This window comes from Gossypium hirsutum, chromosome A05 (genome assembly GCF_007990345.1).
Source record: "Gossypium hirsutum isolate 1008001.06 chromosome A05, Gossypium_hirsutum_v2.1, whole genome shotgun sequence".
NCBI classification, from domain to species: Eukaryota; Viridiplantae; Streptophyta; class Magnoliopsida; order Malvales; family Malvaceae; genus Gossypium; species Gossypium hirsutum.
Genome location: NC_053428.1, coordinates 1,677,852 through 1,699,143, shown reverse-complemented (window position 1 = coordinate 1,699,143; position 21,292 = coordinate 1,677,852). Strand labels below are relative to the sequence as shown.

The 21,292-nt window shown below is 31.7% G+C and overlaps 4 protein-coding genes across 8 annotated transcripts; 3 read left to right on the top strand and 1 right to left on the bottom strand.

Moving 5' to 3' along the window:
- Positions 1–478: 478 nt before the first annotated feature.
- Positions 479–2,100, bottom strand: LOC107958703 (ethylene-responsive transcription factor WIN1). Of its 4 annotated transcripts, none has more exons than XM_041112788.1 (3): positions 1,824–2,100; positions 1,282–1,391; positions 479–1,200 (listed from the first exon to the last, which is right to left on the bottom strand). In XM_041112788.1, exons 1-3 carry the CDS (start codon positions 1,890–1,892, stop codon positions 678–680), a joined length of 702 nt encoding a protein of 233 aa, XP_040968722.1. In that variant the 5' UTR covers positions 1,893–2,100; the 3' UTR covers positions 479–677. The 4 variants fall into 4 exon arrangements, with proteins under 4 accessions (XP_040968722.1, XP_016750029.1, XP_016750028.1 ...); XM_016894540.2 differs by having other exon boundaries at positions 2,071–2,096; XM_016894539.2 differs by having other exon boundaries at positions 1,541–2,094.
- A 2,030-nt stretch (positions 2,101–4,130) lies between these two features.
- LOC107958704 (TBC domain-containing protein C1952.17c) lies at positions 4,131–7,784 on the top strand. 2 transcript variants are annotated; one of them, XR_001700709.2, is made up of 10 exons: positions 4,131–4,618; positions 4,717–4,809; positions 5,170–5,274; positions 5,421–5,576; positions 5,670–5,768; positions 5,932–6,060; positions 6,217–6,396; positions 6,542–6,658; positions 6,751–6,979; positions 7,073–7,784. XR_001700709.2 is itself a non-coding variant. In XM_016894541.2 (9 exons), exons 1-9 carry the CDS (start codon positions 4,268–4,270, stop codon positions 6,910–6,912), a joined length of 1,392 nt encoding a protein of 463 aa, XP_016750030.1. In that variant the 5' UTR covers positions 4,131–4,267; the 3' UTR covers positions 6,913–7,006. The 2 variants fall into 2 exon arrangements, 1 of the variants encoding a protein (XP_016750030.1); XM_016894541.2 differs by lacking the exon at positions 7,073–7,784 and having other exon boundaries at positions 6,751–7,006.
- A 3,190-nt stretch (positions 7,785–10,974) lies between these two features.
- On the top strand, positions 10,975–12,205 carry LOC107958706 (uncharacterized). The gene is made up of 2 exons (XM_016894543.2): positions 10,975–11,572; positions 11,665–12,205. Exons 1-2 carry the CDS (start codon positions 11,320–11,322, stop codon positions 11,922–11,924), a joined length of 513 nt encoding a protein of 170 aa, XP_016750032.1. The 5' UTR covers positions 10,975–11,319; the 3' UTR covers positions 11,925–12,205.
- Positions 12,206–18,038: 5,833 nt separating this feature from the next.
- On the top strand, positions 18,039–20,912 carry LOC107958705 (uncharacterized). Its single transcript, XM_016894542.2, has 5 exons — positions 18,039–18,496; positions 19,911–20,167; positions 20,318–20,408; positions 20,496–20,562; positions 20,655–20,912. Exons 1-5 carry the CDS (start codon positions 18,438–18,440, stop codon positions 20,706–20,708), a joined length of 528 nt encoding a protein of 175 aa, XP_016750031.1. The 5' UTR covers positions 18,039–18,437; the 3' UTR covers positions 20,709–20,912.
- Positions 20,913–21,292: the final 380 nt, after the last annotated feature.

Below are 21,292 nucleotides of genomic sequence, written 5' to 3'. Positions count from 1 at the left end.
AGTTGATCAGAGTTAATTAAAATTTTAAATAATAATACTCATTGTTGTTATATGGTTATTAATGTTAATAAAATAAAACGTTGGATAACTAGATTAAGACATCCAAGCTTTAATTAAGGGAAATACAATCTAATTAAAGAAGCTTGCCTTGCTATTGCTTGTCAATCAAACATCATTTTCTTTGAAAAGAAATCCCACGATTATAATAACAACTTTTATAATAAAAATCAAGAAAATTAGAGCACTTTCCATAAGCTTTTTTAAACCGCAAATTAAAGTTAAGCATTTTTTAACCCTAAAAAACCAATAAAATCTAAGTTCTTTTTTACTTTTATAGTGTATTCTTAAAAATAAAAAATAAATAGCAAACGTATGAATAGATGGAGTGTCAATATTAGAAAAGACAAAAAGATTAAAGTAGAGGATGAGATTAAAATATAAGTATATGGTGGAGGAGAATGCTGAGAGAGTAAGCATATGAGAAATAGTGTAATCATATGATTAAGTTATGTCCGTCTCTTGTAAACATAATTGACACCTTCTATATTCTGTAAACCTATAATTATAATCTATCACATACTTCAAATTCTTTTATATGTAATTTGACCCATGAATGACATGATATTTTGTATCCTATAAACATATGGACTTCTTAACTCATTTAAGAAAATTAAGGACTAAACAAACAAGTTACCCTCCTCTTCTGCCACACCAAATGAAGAAGAACAGTTCCTCTGAAGCAGCTCTTCTATCATTTGTAGTGCAATTCTCTCCTCTTCATCCATCTCTCCTCTCACTTCGCTACTAGACGACGGTTCCTGGGTATTGGAACCCTTGGCGGAAACTTGAGCATTCCCTTTTCCGAACTGGACAGTCATTACCCAATTGGAGTCCGAGGTCTTCCCTGCTCGCTTTTGCCACACCCCGATGTGGGAATTCTCGGTATCAAGCCTTAGACAAGTCATGGAAGGAGACGGTGCCTTGCTGCATTTTCTAAGCTTCGCATGGAGAAGTTCAGATAGTTCGTTTGGAGGTGATGATGAATGGGAACTTTCATTGCCTTCCGGGTCTCCATTTGCTGTTTGTGATCGGGGAAAGTTGGTTTTTGCATTCCTCCCACTCATTAAGATCGCTGCTTGATCATAAGCTCGGGCTGCTTCTTCAGCTGTTTCGAATGTGCCAAGCCATACCCTTCTCTTTCTGCAACAAAATATATATACCATAAAAGATACAAGAAAATCGATGTTGAATACACTGAGAAAAAACTTGAAGCTTACTTACAGTAACGGATGGCGAATTTCAGATACCCAGGAACCCCAGTGTCGTTGCCTGACACCTCTAAACTTCTTTGATTGCACCATAATTTGGAGACAGAAAGCAGGTATTTGAAGCTGAAACAGGTACGGGAAAAAAAGGAGGTTCAGAGAAGAAGATGAATCAAGTACATAAGAACTGATGAGAGAATTAGGGATATATAGTATATATGGAGAAGCTTTTTTTACTGAAAAGATGAATTGTCGGCCAAGTAAAAGGCTTGTACCAGGTAGCTGGCAATTAGCATCGTCACCTAAACCTTTGTTTTAAAACCTTAAAGAACCTATCAAACGACTCCGTTTGCTTTCCCTTGCAAAATGTAGTTTAAAGAAAATAATGACGGGACAACCTTTTTTTCATCGGCAAATACTCAAACCTATGATTACTCTTTTAAAACCATTAAAAATATTAATGCAGAATAATGATTAAAGAAAAGGTAATGATATATCTTGTAAACTAATGCTTTGGGCAATCTATCTTGGGAGTTTATGAACTTCACATGGCATAACTATTAATGTAGGCCCAATGATCATGAAATCAAAGAGTTCCAAAGGAACCAATACACAGTGTGTCGGCATCAATTGCTGGGAAAAATACCGACTGATCAGCTTTCATTTGTTCGTACAAGGATTCTTAGTGCAAAACTAAAAAAAGGGACCCTCCCCCCAAATTTTTTCTTTTCTTTTGCAAATCTATATATGAGATGATTTGATGTAATAAATATCTCTTTTTGATGATCAGAAACTGATTACTCACCACGCTCTCACCAAATTCTGCGTTATCTGCTTAGAATTTGGCCAGTCTTACTCTTTATATAGAATTTGAACTGATCTCTATATTATCATTAATGCTATTCTTAGCAGCTTATCCATATAGCTAAGACCATACATATATATAAGCTAAGAAAACTAAATTTTCGGCTCAAAGAGCTATTGATAACAGAGATGATCTTAAGTGGAAGTGCTTAGATTAGATATATTTAAGCAGCTAAATGAAGTCTCTTAAACCAACTCCCAGAGTAGATGCTTATCTCCTCCTAGTGACAGCTGTTAAAACTTCAATAATATTTTTGTAGTAGAAGAAATGGAGCTTAAATGGCCTATGTTGAAGAAGTCTAATGTGGTCACCTTTTGACGTATATGAGTTTTCACGATTGTAACGAATGAATGTCGTGGCTGAATATCAATCACTAACACCCAAATACAAAGAGTTAATTAGGTCGGAGATTATCAATCAATTTTGTTTTTTTTTTCCTGAGCTTCCTTTTTCACCAGTACAAGGCCATTAAAAGAAAATTTGAATTACTATCTATTTTAATATTATTTTTATAATAAAACAATAATCTTATATGGAACTCACAAGTAAAATTGTAGCCTAGAAAGAAATCAATCCTCACTTCACACTAAATTTTAGTGTTTTGTAATTCGATTCACGAGTTAATGTTAAATTAACTCTGTCACATTAAATTAATATAAATAAATAAAGTATAAATAAAGATATTACGAAATTGTTAATACAAATTGACATCTGAACAGAAAATAAATGAAGAAGTTGAAGTATAGGTATTTAGTCTTTCCTTTCATATTGTAACATGAAACACCCAGCGGCTACATATTAGAAAGCAGTATCAGCTTATTGTTACACTAATGGTGATGAGACAGGTATGCGAGAATCAACGAAAACTGGGCTCCTTCCTCCTAGTTACAATATTGATGATGAGGAAAATAATATTGGACCACCATTACAGATAGATGGTGAAATGTCAAAGTTTAGAGCAAAGGCATCAACTTCAGCCCAGCCCCTCAGGCCTAGGAGCTGAAACACCTCCGTAAATAAAATCGTAAGTGGTTTAATTATCCCATGTGCAGCCGGTGGGCCTTTATTTCCCCGACCCCCTGGTTGGTGCCTCTTTGGTTACCGAATCATTTTTTGTCATCTAGCCATTGACTAGCTACAGCTAAGCATTTGCTTCGGTACTAAGGCCGTCGTGAGTTGTATAGTGATTCAAGGAGATACAAGTTTTTGTGTCATAAACTTTACTGTTGCATTCATGGCGTATTTTGCAATGGCGGGAGATGTTAAAGTGTCTTTGTTCCATAAAGAGGTCATTTAAGAATGAGACGTAGCGAGTGCATTAATGTAATATAAAGTTTTCAAGGACCATAAAAACTAAAGATGCAGTTGAGGGTACCTTTCTTCCCGGAACTTTAATCATGTGCAAAAGAAAATGGATTGTATGAAATTATAATTTGTTTTTTGGGTATTGAGATAGGTAAGTTAAGTAACCGTTAAGTTATTATAATACATTATGAATCCCAAAACATTTTTAAATAAATTTTTTTTAAAAAAAATAGTATACAATTTTACTTGTCGAATTTGGTGTAATAAGTTAATGGACAGTAACTCAATTGAAAAATAAACAAGTAATCAAAATTAAATATAAATATAAATATCTTTTATAGTAATAAAAATAAAATATTTTAGTTAAACTCAATCATTTTAGTATTTTTTTAAAAATATAACCACAAGTGTTTTATAAGTTTTGGTTCAACTTCCACTTTTTCTTGTTGGTGTTTTTAATTTTTATAATAATTGTTTTTTTTTATTTGTGCAATTTTCAAATTGTTTTAGTAATAATTTTTCCAAAAAATTGTTTATTTTCTAATTTTTTATAACTTATTTATTTTTTGTTCATCCACTGTGACACAGGACTAGTTAACATAGTACACGTGAGAACTTTGTATTGGTGCAAAAGACGGTATGGACCCACCTAACATTCAAACCGTTTATAACTACCAGTCTTCTTCATGGAGCCAAGGGAAAGCCTCAATCCCTACCCCGTTCTGAGTCATGAAACCTACTCTGCAATCTCTCAAACAAGACTTTCCATGGAACCAAATCGCATCCCGACTCTCGCCTGACTCGGTCCCAACTCACCCACTACCACATCACCATGCTCAAAGGCAAAAAGCTCAAGCTTCCCGATCGACTCGGCAGTTTAGTCGCCGGATTCGAAGACAAGGATGAAGATAGCGGAGGATCCGGTTCGGTTTCCGAATTGGGTGAAGAGCTCGAGATTCTTCAACCAACCGGATTCAGGTCCGATCGTGAAAGTGAAACTGATGATGATCATGATCATAATGAAGTTCAAGAAGAGGAGCCGATGGTGAAGAGGAAGATGAAAGTGGATGCAGAATTGGAACATAACGGGCGTCAACTGAGGCACGAAAAAGACGGGTTGAGTCATATTTCGGTTATCAAAACTATTGAAGTTGATGAGAAAAGGTCTGATATTGAGTCCGAGGTCAGAGATTTGTTGTATTTCATTTTCTTTTAAACATTAAATTATAGATCCTTTTCTTCATAATGTTGATCATTTATTATTATTGTGGTACAATTCAGATTTCTCAGAAGGAGATAAATTTGGAAAAACTTCAAAGAATTGCTAGCACTGGGATTCCTGAAGGAGGAAATTTGCGTGCAACTGTTTGGAAAGTAACTTTCTTAAAATCATTCTAATTAATAAATTTCTTCATTTGATTGCAAGCATTATCAGTTTTTTGCCTATGTTATCTAGATTAATGAATATTATGTAGCATTGATATAGATGTAGTGCCGAAGAGTCGGGTAACAAAGATTCTACATAATTCAAAACTTAAAACAGTTGGGAAAATTATGAACTATGAAGATAAGCAATGTTGTTTGGTTGGCCTGAATCATCCCCTTCTCTAACAATGTGATTACCAAAAACCCTAATGCTGCTCGGCTACGTTGGCTAGCCGAAGGCCGCCAGAGTTTTGATATTCATACCAGAATCTAACTTGTTATTTGTCTTTGAATGGTAAATTCTTGCAGCTGATACTGGGTTACTTACCTCCATCTCGGGACTTATGGGAAAAAGAGCTGAGTGAAAATCGGAAAAAATATGCTAAGCTGAAAGAAGAGCTTCTTTTGACTCCTGTAAGAAACAATTTATGATGCGGCATTTGCTTAGTCAATAGATTTTGTTTAATATAGTTGGAGAATACCTTACATGTTAATAGAAATGCAGTTTAGTAGGTAGTATATTAGAAGTTTTATTCCACTAATCTTAGTATGGAATCTAGTCAGAACTTGCAAGGATGAAAGAAGAAGCATTTCAGTCTAATAAGCATAATAATGCTCATAATGATACTGCTGGACCACTTATACGGCACGAAATTTCTCATGAAGATCACCCTTTGAGCCTTGGTAAGGCTAGTGTCTGGCATCAATACTTTGAGGTAAATCTCGGTTCAATGGGTATCAACCATTGATGGATTCTTTTTTCATGCTATAATTTTGCAAATGGTTATAATGGATACATTGGTTTCCAGCATACGGAAATCGCAGAACAGATCGACCGTGATTTGCAACGCACACATCCTGAAATGAAATTCTTCTCAGGAGAATCATCATTCGGCAGGAAACACAGGGTACATGGCTTTTTCTTCTTACCTCCATGGTGTATTTTCTAGTCAAACACACTCTGTTCAATCTGTCAACACTCCAAATTGCAAATAGATGATCAAGCATCCATGTTAGCACCTCTTGTGATTTGAATACTCACTCCATGCTGGGATGTGCTTTTGTTTATAGGAATCAATGAGGAATGTTCTTCTCCTATTTTCGAAACTCAATCCCGCCATCCGTTATGTCCAAGGCATGAATGAGGTCTTGGCACCATTATACTATGTATTTAGCACTGATACAGATGAGAAGAATGCAGTAAGAACCATCTTTTATTCTCTTTTTCCTTGTGAACCATTTTGTTATATGATCCTTGGTCATTTATGGCAACAAATTCTGTTGTTGTAAGCAAATCATTGAGACATAAGAGCTTGGTTTGGTATTATATATTCATTTAATTCCATTATTATGCAGTCGAATGCAGAAGCAGACAGCTTTTCATGTTTTGTCCTACTCTTGAGTGACTCGGTGGATCATTTCTGTCAACAATTAGATAATAGTTCTGTGGGCATCCTTTCTACTCTTTCTCGCTTGTCAGACTTACTGAAAGCCAATGATGAGGAACTATGGCGACATCTTGAATTCACTTCTAAGGCAAGTTTAAAACAAAGTATATAAGGTGTTTATTAAACCCTTTTATTCATTTTGATTTCTGCTAAGGTATCATCAAGCTGTATCAACTATGAAACTAGCCTTCTGCATACTCCTCTTTTTTATACCCTGTATTTTTAATGAACAGGTTAAGCCTCAGTACTACGGATTCCGGTGGATAACTTTACTACTTACTCAAGAATTCAATCTCCAATCTATCTTAAGAATCTGGGATTCTCTTATAAGTAGTCCTTTCGGCATCCAGGTCTCTCTCTATCTCTAATAGTATAGTCCTTTCTACTTTCTGTAAATTTAAATGAAGGCATAATTGTTGATAGCAAACCGTTCCTTGTGCAGGAAATGCTTCTACGTGTATGCTGTGCCATGTTGTTGTGTGTGAAAAGCAGGCTATTGAGTGGTGATTTTGCAGCTAACTTAAAGCTATTACAACACTACCCTGAAATCAATATAGAACACCTTCTGCAAGTAGCCCAGGATCTTACTCCAGACACCTCTTAGTATCGTCTGTCTTCGTAAATTCATACCTCATCCACTTTTGTAGACAAAAACGTATCTCTTTGACACGGTTTGCAATACTGTGATTCCCTCTCTCTTTCTCTCTTGTCTTGTTATGGAAAATGAATTAAAACGTTATTGATCAAAAAAACAAATGATGCAGCCCTTAAACTGGTGATCTCATCCGGCCAAGAATTTCCCTGAGGTTTAAGCCCCATATCCTATGGATCCATTGGATTGGATGGTCTATTTTACATCCTTATAGATAGTCATCATTGGATTGGCAAGGCCTTAACTACAAATCCATGCAATACTACTAATTTGGTACTCTCTCCAAACCAAAAGCTAAATCTTTTCCTTTTTTGTTAGCTTCCCATTTGCAAAGACCAAAATAATATTTGCAGGTACAACTTATTGGTTGGTAAACATCCAAACTTATCTCAACGTCTCCATGTGTAGAGTAAGTACAATATATTTTAAAATATGCTCTTGGATGATCTTCTATCATACCATCATTTGAAGTTTTAATTTCCAACGGCAAAATGCCAAAAATCAGAATCTGCCAACCCATTACTCCAAATCTGTTTGACTTTCCAAGTCCTATGATAACTGGAAACTTCCAGGAAGCTCCATTTTCTCATTATATTATTATTACTGCTTCAGCATATTTACTTGTAAAACCAAAGTTTCGCCATAATGGACTTCTTTGTCCATGGCTTTATGGGGTAGTTATCTGTAGCAAGCAATTTGCAGAAAACTACACCAAGTGGACTCCATCAGTCTACCAAAACTTGTTTTTCTTTAGTAAAATCTTGACCATATGTAGGCTTTAGCCTTTTCAATTTTCATCCATTCAATCTAAAAATATTAACTACTTTGGAAAAACAAAGAGTCCTATCTTCTTCAATCTTTTCTTACTTTAGGTCATATCCGCCCACGATTTTCTGACATACTCATTCATTAGTCTTTAAATAATTTAGAACTGTGCACTCACATTTGCCACATCAAGCTATTAACTGTGGCTACAAATTAAGTTTAAGAAAGTTTTGCCTTACAACTATCTTTCTGGACTTTAAATGTAAGTATGTGTGTGCGAGGAAATTTGTTGAGATTACAATTTTAAAAACCAATTTTACCTGTAGCTTTATCGAGGGCTTAAATGATTTGATTTGATGTAAATCAACAAACGTGGGTCGGGATAATTTCAATGCCGAGTCGAATAGAAACCTGTGAAAGGACTTCCCTTATCCGATTTCAATCGCTTAGCTTGTTACGTTTGCCCAGAGAAACGCAAAAGGAAAAATCTGTGTCTAAATCAAAATTATTCTAAGAATTCACATCTCACCCACTTTTACTATGCTACTTTATCCGTTGTTTTTATGGTTGTCAAACTCAGATTAAATCAATCTATTCAAATGATTAAATTAAAAATTAATCCTCAAAAATTGGATTACATAAAATCCAAAATAATTACTATTTCTATTTGTTAAAAACTTGATAAAGAATCTTAATAAATTAAAGGGTAATCTATAAAAATAGTCATTTTTATTTGTTTCAAATTATATTTTAGTCATTTATGTTTGAAATATTACGTTTTAGTCACCTATGTTATTATTTTGTTACGAAGTGATCACTCTACCGTTAAGTTCCGTTATCTCTCTAACGGTAATCCTACGTGGCAGTCCAACTAGATTTTAGATGCCAACTTAGATTTCTAAATGGGATGAAAATAGATTTTTAATTAAAATTTTTAATTAATTAAAATTTTTAAACCTAAACCTTAAATAAAAAACTGTTCATCTCCTCTTTTTTTATTTTTCTTCCGTCTCTTCTTTTTTTCAATGTTTTTTTTTTCATTTGACTGGAAAAACTATTATTAAGATCAAAATAGTTGAAATTAAATTGACCGCTTCATAAAAATGGATTCAATGGAGGGTTCAGGCATGTCTTCTTTGCATTCCTCTATCTCTTTTATTCAATACTAAAAAACAAAAGATTGAATTTTTTATTATTTAATGAAATTCCTAAATTAAAATTTTTATAATTAAATAATAAAAAATCTAATCTTTTGTTTTTCAGTATTGAATAAAAGAGATAGAGGAATGCAAAGGAGACATACCTGAACCTTCCATTATGAAGCAGTCAATTTGATTTCAACTATTTTGAACTTAATAATAATTTTTCTAGTCAAATGAAAAAGAACAAAAAAAACCATTGAAAAAAAGGAGAGATGAAAGAAAAATAAAAAAGAGGAGCTGAACAGTTTTTTTAGTTAAGGTTTAGGTTTAAAAATTTTAAATAATTAAATTTTTTAATTAAAAATCTATTTTCATCCCATTTAGAAATCCAAGTTGGCACCTAAAATCTAATTGGACTGCCACGTAGGATTACTGTTAGAGAGATAACGAAACTTAACGGTAGAGTGATCATTTTGTAACAAAATAATAACATAAGTGACTAAAACGTAACATTTCAAACATAAGTGACTAAAATGTAACTTGGACCAAACAAAAGTGACTATTTTTGTAGATTACTCGTAAATTGAAAAAAGAAACCCAAAAATGTTTTGATTTTATCATTACTTTTTTCTAATTTTTAATTTTTTATGATATTTTTTTGAATATTTTTAATTAGTATTAATTTATCCATTTTAATTTTTTAAAATTAGTTGAATTAATTTATTCGACTTCCTATCTAATTCTTAAATATTGATTTTTATTTTTTAGTAAGCTAATTCCGATAAAAATACCATAGAGGCTCCTATGTTAGGTGTTGGATTATATTTTGTCCCCTCTACTAAAAAAGAAACCAATTAATCTATATAAGTTAGATTAAAGAGTAAATTGATCGTTTCTATTAAAAATTGTATCTTTTTTACTGTTAAAAATAGACGTAACTAATAGAATAACAAGATAATGATATTTGGCATGCCACATATACTTTATATTGACGTATATAAATTAAATTTTAAAAGTAAAAATAGATAAATTTTTAACAAAAAAAATTAATTTAATCTTTAATTTAATATGTAAATACAATAACTTGGTATTACAGCTAATTCCTAACAACTTAAGATTTGAATGTTTATATTTAATGAGAAGGAGATATGTAATTAGTATTATTACTAGGGCTTGTAAGTGTTGACACACAAATTCAACCACAGGCTCAACTTCAATACCTTTCATCGATTATCAGAGAGATTGAAGGTCATCTCTAATCAGAAAGGTTTGACAAATGAGGACGTACTTATCTTCAAATTGTTAAACAAATTAGTAGAAACAGCCATATTTGTCTGCAAACCAGAACCGCAAGAGGACATTAATGATTGAAGACAAGCATGTGCCAATGAAGCCCTAAAACAGCAGCTTTTTTTCATTTTTAATGTCGGGCAATTACCAAAGCAATTATCCCATTGGTGACACAGTCGTTTTCCAATCTTCAACCAGAGATCTAAGCTAAGCATCTTAAAAACTCCACTGTCCAATATTTTGGCATGCCACAGTCTGACACATCATGGATGACACCATGCAACCATTCTTCAACCCTAAATTAACTTATAAAACTATTCAGCTGTTCAGCTTCTCTATACGCTCCCTTCATTTTATTTTCCAGTGCGTGAAATTCACTCTCCAGTTTTAGTGAAACAATTTCGTGTGGAGTTTGTAAGAGTTTCGAAGACAAAAGTTATAGTACATATTTTTGTCGATCTTCTAACATTACACAGATCATTGTCGGTTTCTTACAAGTCTCTATCCTCTTGTTTTTTGCCTCCTGTTTTTGGTCATTTCCTTAATTAGCCTGATCTTTCTCATGAGATTCTAACCTTCTGTTGAAAAATATACAGACGTTAGAAAATTCCCCCCATTGCACAAGAAAAAAAATGGCAACACCTTGTCACATTTTTCTTGCAATATGGAAAAAAATCAAGAAAGGCAATTTAAAAAAAAAAACACTAAAGCATTGAAAGCGCCATTAACATTCTTATCCAAAGTCTCTGGAAACTAGTCAATTACAATGAACTGAAAGGCCAAAAACAAATTAAATACTAAAAATGGAGGGTGCAGATCACGCGCTGCCAATTTTGGTGTTGGAAAAAATAAAAGAATTAGCCATCAAATATGAATAGACGTCAGCAGCAAAGGTATTGCCGTCGGGCTTTGCCGTGTAATGCACGAGCAGCAGTTAAGAGATCCCAATCCTACAATCCCTTCTCTAAAAGCCAACAACACCACTCATCACCCATTCCTTCGGCTTTTTCAGCCTTTCATTACATTTCTTAGGGTTTTTTTTTTATATTTAAAGGAAAAAAATTAAACCCACCAATCAAGTCTTCTTTTCCTTTCTAGATATATAAATTATTGCCCCATTTGATCCAATATTTTTTATTCATCATTCACACTAGTTTATGTTATGATTTATGAACCATCATCATTCTATTTATCTCTCTGTAAACACCAGAAAACTACCCCCCCAGTCTCTCTTCCCCATCATTCCTTTTCACCCATTATGGCTTCAATATTGAGTTCACAAGGAGTGGTCTTAGCAACAGCTATGGCAGTTTCTGGTACTGTAATCCTCCTTGCTTTTCGTCTTCAAAAATCTTACCTTTTGGATCAAATCTCACAGCCTTCTCAACAAGCTCTCCGTTCCTGCATATCTTCTGGTACATAACAGTTGCGTGCATATGTTTCAAAATGGGGTGTCCGTGTTCCTAATTGTTTTTAACAATTTTTTCTTTGATTTTTTTTTTAAAAGAGGGGAAGAAGAGGGAGGAAAAAAAGAAGAAAAAAGTGCACTTTGCTGAAGATGTGGTTGATCCAAGAAAGGACGGAGAAGAATTCAGAAAACAGCTGAAAAATCGTGTTAGAATCAACAATTCAGCAGCTTTGAATTCATCGACTAAATTCAAGAAATTTGGTGGAGGTAAAGATAGAGGAATGCCTGCTAATAGAGTTGCTTTATACACTGGAATTCTCAGGGATCGTGGTGTTCAACGATTAGCTTACTCCTGCTAATTTTTTTTTAAAGTACAAAAAAAAAAAGGACACAGATTTTGGTCTTTAATTATTGTACAATCAAATTTGAAATTTGTGTTTTTCTTTTTCACTACAGTTTGTGTCTGTAGTTTGTAATTTTGTAAATACTAAAGCTTTTCTTTTCTTCTTTGTAGAAAGTTTTTAACTGATGGGCAATAGCACTTTGTTTTAGACTAGCATAATTTTTTTTCCCTTATTTCTATTTTTGGAAAAAAAAAGGTCAGTAACTCAATCAAATGTTCTGATGTTAATTATGTTTATTTTTTTTGGCCAGAAATGTTAATTATGTTGACTAATGGGTTTTCTTTTTTTTACTCAAAAAGAGCTGTCAAGGTTCAATTCACTAATTAATAATATGTTATTTTATTTAAATTAAAGTCTTCCTTTAGAAGCTTTAAATCAAAGTATTCAACTATAAAATAAATATTAACATTAAAATATTTTGTAATAATAGAAGAAGTTAGTTCGCTTGGACAAGCCATTTAAACGTACTCAAGGGATATAGCTTGATCACAATTAACATCTGTCCTCCGAATTCAGATAAATTAGTAAAGCCTATGGATGGACTAAACAAATTTACAAACGTCACAACATATAAATATTTATGTACCTCAAAAATTGGAATTTTGTAGGTTACGTCAAGTCTTGAATAGTGGCATAATTTTCAATTTTATCTTTGTCAGATTTATTTTTAATGGGTCACAAGACATTTTTATCAAAAAGAAAAATTGTAAACTGAACACCTAAATTTTAATAATGTCTGTAATACATCTTAACATCAAGTGAGGATTTCTAAAAACTTGACATATTTAATTAAAATTTTAAGGGATTTGATAATAATTTTAAAAAAAAATTGAAACTGTTTGTTGAGGTGCTTTGAGAGAATCCGGCCTCTTTAAAATAAAAAAATTCTTATTTAAATTTTTTATAATTTATAAAATTTTAAATTAATAATGACAAAATTATAATTTGACCTCTCAAAAATAATAAAATTTTAATTTAATTATTTAATTTTTTTAAAAATATATAATATTAAAATTATAAAATTATATTTTATTATCATAAAAATATATAATTTAATTTTCACCATTTAAAAAATATTTTTAACTTCGCTGTTGATGGAAAGGCAAGCAAATGAGGTGGCTCACAAACTGGCAAAACTTAGCATAGGGTCACATGATGATGTTGTATGTATATGTTATGTCTTTGATTACAAAGTGTAGAGTTTCAGCCATGTACTTAAAAGAAAAACAACTTCTGCATGACAAATGATATGTGTTCATGTTTGTATTGACTAAGCTACTTTTTTTTTTCTTAGTTGATTCCATGACGGAAGTACCTTTTCACACTTAGATTTACGATAACAATATATATTGCCCAAATTTTGATTTTTTATTAACCAGATAAGATTTTTTATTATTAATATTTTCATTTCTTATTAATTAAAATGGAATAAAAAGTTTTTTCATTTCAATTTGGAGTTTCAGTGTAATTATAAGTTTAATTTAGTAGTTAGATTAAACAATATCATGTGGCCTAACAGATAATCATAAATACTTAATTGGGACACATATGACAAATTAAATATTAAAGATAAATCCAAGTATTTCACAAAAGACAAAGAAAAATCAGTATAAAAAAGAAAACACTAAAATGAAACATTGAAACCAAATTAGGTATCAAATTAGAAGAAGAAAAATATCAAATTGAACATTAAGATCAAATTTAAGTACCACATAATATATTAATCCTTTTATAAATAATAAAATGTAATTTGAATCAGACTTGTGAGTTATTCAATTTTTAAGCTGATACAACTATTCTTAAACTTGATTTATAATATTTACATTTATTAAATATTATATTTAATATCATAAATTTTTTTATATCTTTATGTAATATTATGTTTGGCCCCCAAAAAGTAAAAATCTAAAACTATGGGAATTATCAGAGAAACTTGGAAGGTAAGTGAAGGAGACAAGGAAAGGAAAGCCACAAAAAAGAAGGCATGTGCCAACTGAAAATATAGTTGGAAAAAAGTTGCTCTGAGTTTGGAACACAATCGTTTCTTCTCATCACCCCCACCTTGTCTTTTTTTTCTTTTCTTTTTTTTAATTTTTGAATTCGTAGTTGTGGGGGGCCTCTTTGTGCAAATCTCAAATTTCTCCTCAATTTTAAGTTATTTCAAATTCCCCCTTTTTTTCTGAACAATTGAATATTTTTCTTAAATAATCTTGTAATATGTACTAATTATCATGCAACCTAAAATGCTCTAATAATTAAGGCAGCCATGGTTCGAAAAAACAATTGGAGTAGGTTTTCCAATGTTTGATGACCCAATAATCAAGCCTAATGAATCAATGAACATTAATTTATTTATTATTTATCCCTGCAGCATCTTGTCTTGTCCCCCAACATGTTTGAGCGCTGATTGGACAAGCCATGTGAAACCATTTTTATGCAACAACCAAATCACATTTCTCCAGAGAGAGAGAGAAAGATATCATATCAAGGATATTAATTGTTATTTCTATTTCTATTTTTTTTTCGTTTTTTCTAAATTACAAATTATATACAATTTGGCGTGCAGGCATTTCTCTTCCTCTTTCCGAGAGTGATGACTGATTCACGACATGCGTTTGACGTACCAAGCATATGTTTGAATCACATTAAATGGCGTTGTTTTAAGGATATTCAATATCGATAATAGTTATTAATCTGTTTTTCACATGTATTTTTTAAAAAAATAAATGATTATTTATGAATTTTTTCTATTTTCATGAATGAATCTCTTTATATTATAATAATTAAAAAATAAGGTGAGTAACTATTACATTACATATAATGATTCAACACTAAATTATTAATTAAACAAATTTTTATTTTAATTATTATCTCAAATGGATAATATTTTGTTTTTCATGTTTGATAATGTGATAATATTTTTATTCTAATTATTATAATGTTTAATGTGTGATATTTCTTAGTGAAGCATGCATAATCAGAAGTAATTTACACTATAATTGTTTTGCTAAATATCTCATTCACTATACCATTATGATGTCAAGTCCATCTTTCAAGTCAAAATATAACATTCCGTTCAAAAGATTTTACCCATTCTATTTGAGATTAATATTAAATTTGACACAAGTGATGACATAATCTACATTTAGGAAATGTAAATATAATTTGGTAGGTCTAAGGTTTGAATATTTGGGGAATTAGGAGTTGCCACACTAAGGCAGTGGAACATGACACATCCCCATTCAAAAAAGAAAAATGCTTCAATCGAAGGTCACCACATCACTAAAAAGGCACATGACATAACCAAATCTCAATGCTACAAAAGATGCTGATTTAGATGCTTCCCCGGATCCCTTTGCCCCCTCAATTACCTCACTAGTTAACCTTTATTATTATTATTTAATTTTGTAATTTAAAAAAATAAAAAGAAAAAAAGAGGCAATTCCTTTCATGTAACATTGGTGGATATTTTTTACATTCTTTTAATAAAGTGGTCCAATAGGGTCCCACTTCACCCATTAAGTCAGAAAAAAATAAAGGGCCAATACTTTTTGCTTAAGTTAAGCTCCTCAACCAACTTACATAATTAAGATAAAGTTACCCAATAATTTGATCAAAACCCCATTTCTCATATGACCTCATTAATTCTCCTTCCACTTTTTATGTTTATATATTATTGAGAGACAAAAAAGAAAAAGGGGCATTTGGGATCTTTACGAAATGGGCTAAATTAAAAGTAACTAATTACTTTGAGGAATTTAGGTGGGTGAGGTAAGCTGATGAGTGCGCCTTTGGCTTTGCCCTATATAATAACAATGGCAATATGAAGATAAGGATCACCGCCATTATTTACTAAATATAAGATTAATATAATGGGTTTTAGGCTATTTGATTAAGTGGTAATGACGTAAAGTTGATGTTGCCATTCATTTCTCAAGTGTTTGCATCAATTTTGATTAACGATATTTAATCCACAATTCCGTTTGAATTTTGTTCTTTTTATTTAAAATATAGGTTAGATCAATAGTAAATTGGTCATTTATTTAAAAATTTCAATTATTTTTATTGTTTAAAACTAGTCTAGTACACTAGCATGAGCTATATGTGATTGTGTGGTTATTTCGTTACGGACATTATTTTTAATTATACAAATGGATAAAATTTTTAATAAAATAAATTTATATTTGATTTAAGATAAGAAAAACTAATTTACCCGTTCTTTAAATAGAAGAAAAGCAAAATACAATCTAACTTTTGATAAAGAGATCTCTACGATATTTTTTACCGAATTTCATCCTCGAAACTTTGGAAGAAATTAAGATTTTAAAAATTTTATAATTTCGAATTTAGATTTCACAGTATATAAATGTATATTTTTGTAATTATAAATTTAACCTTATGTAGTGCTTACAATAATTTATTTTAATTGAAGGTATTGCTATAATTGTAAATTAAAAAATAATTATTTTAGCGGTTGAGAAAAGTGAAACTCATTTAATTAAGTAGTTTGCCAACAAAATCAAATTTGGAATCTGTACTTTAAAGCAGTACACCTTAAATCTCCATTTTTATGAGTTGATTATACCAACTTCAGATTAAACAAACAAACATTCCTTTTTAAGTGGGTGCAACGTTGCATCATTGTATGCATATGAACACATTTTAAATGGATATAAAAACAATTTAATTATTATGTTTAAGTTTTTAAATATCAGTCGCTTATAATTCATATGAATCAATGATAAACATTGAATGAACATATATATATATTAGAAAACACAAACAATGATCATAATAATATAATCATACTTGAATTAAAAAAAAATACAATATATTAGTTTATTTAAATGAATGGATTGGTTTTGCATTGGGTTATTTTATTTTATTGTTGTTAATAAGTTTGATTTTGTATTTTGAGAATAAGAAAGATCAAGTAATGTTCTTTTATTATTATAAATTTTCCTTATAATCGGGGAGGGGTATGAGGTTGTTTAGGATTGAACCTAAATTCTAGTACCCACAACATAAAATTTTTATCATTAGATCAAGAGGTTGTTGGTTTTTTTTTTTATATTTAAAACATAATTAAATGAGAAAAGGAGGTGAGATGAGGAGAAGTGTTTGGATGAGCCAATTTGGAGGCTAAGCTCAGAAAGATATGGGGCTTTCTTATTAAGATAAGATGTATAAAACAAAGACCAATAACACAGATAAAACTAAATAGACCCATAAACCATATATTTAATGACGATAAGCCCAGTAACAATATCCACATTTCAAGTTGTAGGAATTTCTCTTCTAACTAATTAGGATTAGGTTGTCCAGATGCCAACTTAGCTGAAGGAAAAAACAAGACGGGCTGATGCGGGTCAGGCTTGTTGAAATTGGATAAAGACAAAGCCCATTTGATTTATTGGGGGCTTCAATGGCCATCCATGTTTTTTACTGCTGCCTTTGACATACATGTCCCCACACTTCATTTGTAGGAATTAATATTTGGGTAGTTGATTATCATAAAAAAAAATTTAAAAAGAAAATAAAAATAAAAAGCTTACCCATTATTTGAAACCAATAATTTTCAAATGTTTATAACATAATTGGCGCCACTTTGAGGGCAATATTAAACATTTTAAAATTATTTACCCATTTTTTAAATCCAAACTTCATTTTCAACATTAATGCTTCTTGCCATCAGGGTAGGGTTTTATATTGATAACAACTTCTTTTCGGAAATATTGATAACTTTTAAGATAAATAAAACGTTTTAAATTATTTATAATTTTTAAATAAGAAAATAATAATTAACTTCGTTTCAGCATTTTCATGATTCGCTTATTAATTTGGAATTTTGACAGTTTCCAATAATTAATATATATATATTTGTTTTATGGAAGTTAAAAATATTTTATTCAATATATTCATCTCATAATTTAGATTTAGCGAAATGAATAGATATATTTAATCCGATATTTCAAAAAACGGTACATCCATCAATAATCAAAAACCCTAAAGCGCGTGCATTTCAAATCCCTTCAAAAAGCTTTTATTCTGATTAGATAAGAGTAGTTAAAAAACAGCTCCTCCACCCCACACCCGTAACCCAGGAAAATGAAATCATAGCATAAATTATACTTTCTCAAGCTTTCACTAATTATGATTTTCTTCTTTTAAACTGCCCAATCAAATTGCAGCAACAACCGCCATTATCCCTTTTTTTTTTTTTCTTCTTTCCTTTCTATCTAAGTATCTTTCTCACCCACTATCCCGAATATTAGGATAACAAATATTGATAATATCAAGTACCTAATAATTTATTTCCAGATTCCTCAGTTTCTGTTTCAGCTGGGTTTTGAGTTTTCCTTTTTTCGGATTATTGTTGTATTTTTGGTGGCTGTGAGGTACACTGATGATCGGTGTTCTTTGATAGTTTCGCCCGGGAAAAAAAAAGAAAAAGAAAAAGAAAAAGAAATGGTCACTGTTCATCGTATGATCACTACTTGGGTAACTGACCTTCTTGATTGCATGTGGTAATTTTTTTTCCCTCAATGATTTCATGGTTTATTTTATTTTTGGATTTCTTTTTACTTATTTTTGTAGTTTCATGTGATACTTAAGGCGCGTTTTAAGTCACAGTTTACCTGATTTAGTGCTGGCCTTTGAATTTGGTAATACGTATAGGCTGAGAAAACGAGATTAATATTTGCAACTATATTGTTGGGCTAAAGAGTACCAATTTAATAGAATATGAGTTAAAAGGAAGGCCTTTATTAGGAATTAGGACCAAAACGCAGTTTTTTTTTTTCAATAAATCACCAAATAAAAATGTTGAAGTGGAAGTCCCAATCTTTAAAGACAAGGAACCACATTTTTTTTCTTTTCTTGGTGGGGGTGAGTAGCATCATGTTAGTACGAATTACATACAACGGCATAGCTGTTTATGCACAATATGTTGCAACTGTAAATTGTCTGATGGGATAGGACAAAATCCTGAGTTAATAAACATATGATGGGAGGTGGAGAACAAGGGGGTTTTGTGAAACTTAATTTGCTTATATGATTTAACTTGGTTTCAATGCAACTTTACCATGAGAAGATGGCAATATCATGGAGGGAAATGTAGAAAATGGACAAAATCTCTACAGGTTGAGTTATTGTTACTGTATCTTATACTAGCTCCCTTCACAAGAAATTTGTTTCTAGTTGGTCATTCTACGAATCCTTGAAAGGGTATAATTTCTTTGACCAAATGAAACTTCCTATAAAATATGCATGGTCTTTTCAGATTTGTGTGTATGGCCGGATTAAGGTGCTTATGTATGTCAAGGAATTAATCTGTAATTGGGGAAGAATATATCTATTTGTCTATACTAGAAAGGAAAAGATTTCTCCAAGTGGAATATGCACATACTCTGAACATAGTTGCAAATTTGCAGAATAATCTGTTGACAATGTCATGCCTCTTTCCCAGTGTAGCAGCTGGGAAACCAACAATAATACTACTTTTTAGGGACTTTTTTAGCTTTCAATTTGGTAATATGTTTTTCTTTCCTTTTATTAGCTAATCTTAGGACTTCCTTAATGTCATTGATGCAGATCAGACCTGAAAATACTAGCCTAGCTGCTCAAGCTATCTAACAGACGCAAAGTGTTTTTCTTTTATTGCGTTTTCAATTATATGATATCGTTCCACTAGGAGATATAGTTGGCAAATTGCTGCAGGACTTAACAGTTGATACAGTGTGGCTGTGTAACTAGTGAATTTAGTGATATTTTCCTATTTCTGAAAGATGAAAAAAGCAAAGGGAAAAAGTAGCTTTCTACCAAATTTACTTTTGTTTAAAATGGTAAAACCCTTTTGCTACGGGCTCAGTTCTGCAGTTGCTTCTTGCTAGATGTTTTATATATCTGTGTATGGTTTTAACCTGGTTTTCAACAGAGCAGTGGTTGTTTCGGATGCTGCACTAAACCCACACCGATTATTGCTGTGGATGAGCCAACAAAAGGATTGAGAATTCGAGGGCGTAGAGTGAGGAAGCCTAGCATTTCTGATGATTTTTGGAGCAGCAGCACGTATGAATTGGAAAACAGTGCCCTCCAATCTCAAAGGAGCTTGTCATCAATTAGTGCATCAAACCCAACTCTAAGCCAATGCAGTAGCAGCAGTGGCATTGTCAACCCATCTGATTTTGTAAATCAGGGCAAGTTTTGTTTATTATATAATATATATATTTCTAAGTCAACAGAATAGATGAGTCAAGGATTGATCATTGAAATTTGATTCATGATGTTATTGTTAACTTTGAGATTCTCAAAATTAAAACGTACAATTATATTTGTGTTCATTGTAGGTCTTATTGTCTGGAATCAGGCCAGACTCCAATGGATTGGAAGTAATAGGCCTAGGAACCATACTCGACAAAGTCGACAGCCCAGATTAAGGTGTGTTACTCTTCATCTTGAGATTCTGTGTTTGTAGTTTGTGTTAATCCTACTTATCTTAATTTCTCTGATGTTACATTGTTACAGTTCGAATGCATCTTATGAAAGTTTACTTGGGACCAGGAATCCATTCCCACGACCGATTCTTCTTTCCGTAAGTCTACTCTTCGTGTAACCAGCTTTTAAGTAAAGCTTTTCTTGGTCTGCACTAATATTTCTGTCTTATAACAATGACTTAATTTGCAGGAAATGGTTGATTTTCTGGTGGAAGTATGGGAAGAAGAGGGATTGTATGCTTGAAGTTAATATCAAAAAAAGGAAAAAACGATTTCAGTCATTTAATTAGTAAAAACTGTTCATCTTTGTGATTTTGATCATTTAGGGAAAGCTGTATATAGCTATGGGGAAAATGAAGCAAAAAATGGAAAAGAGATAAAAAACAGTAGTTCCTATTTCAATTTGTATAATTTCATAGTATCCACAGTCTACACTCTTTTGTTCCAATGCTTTTCTCCTTCCCTGTTCTTCATTTTCATTTTGCCATGTTAGATAAACTGGTATAGTAACTTTCTGCTCTCGTTTCGTTCTATTGCCATTCTTTTTCGAGGCTTGCGAAAGCTGGGAAATGGTATCATACTACTTTAAACATGAATAACATTACGTTTTCAATTTACGTGTCGTTTTAAAATTTAAAATTTAATCGATACTTTCAGCACAACATCCTCTCTGTGTGCCAACTACTGATGCGTCAAATCTCGACGACGGCTAAGCCATCTTACCAATGCAGAGATACAGCTTCGCTCAATGAATGTTTGATAAAAAACAAAGACAATGATCTATCAACGACCACCATTTTCAAATATCTTGAAAGCATTAAAGGAAAT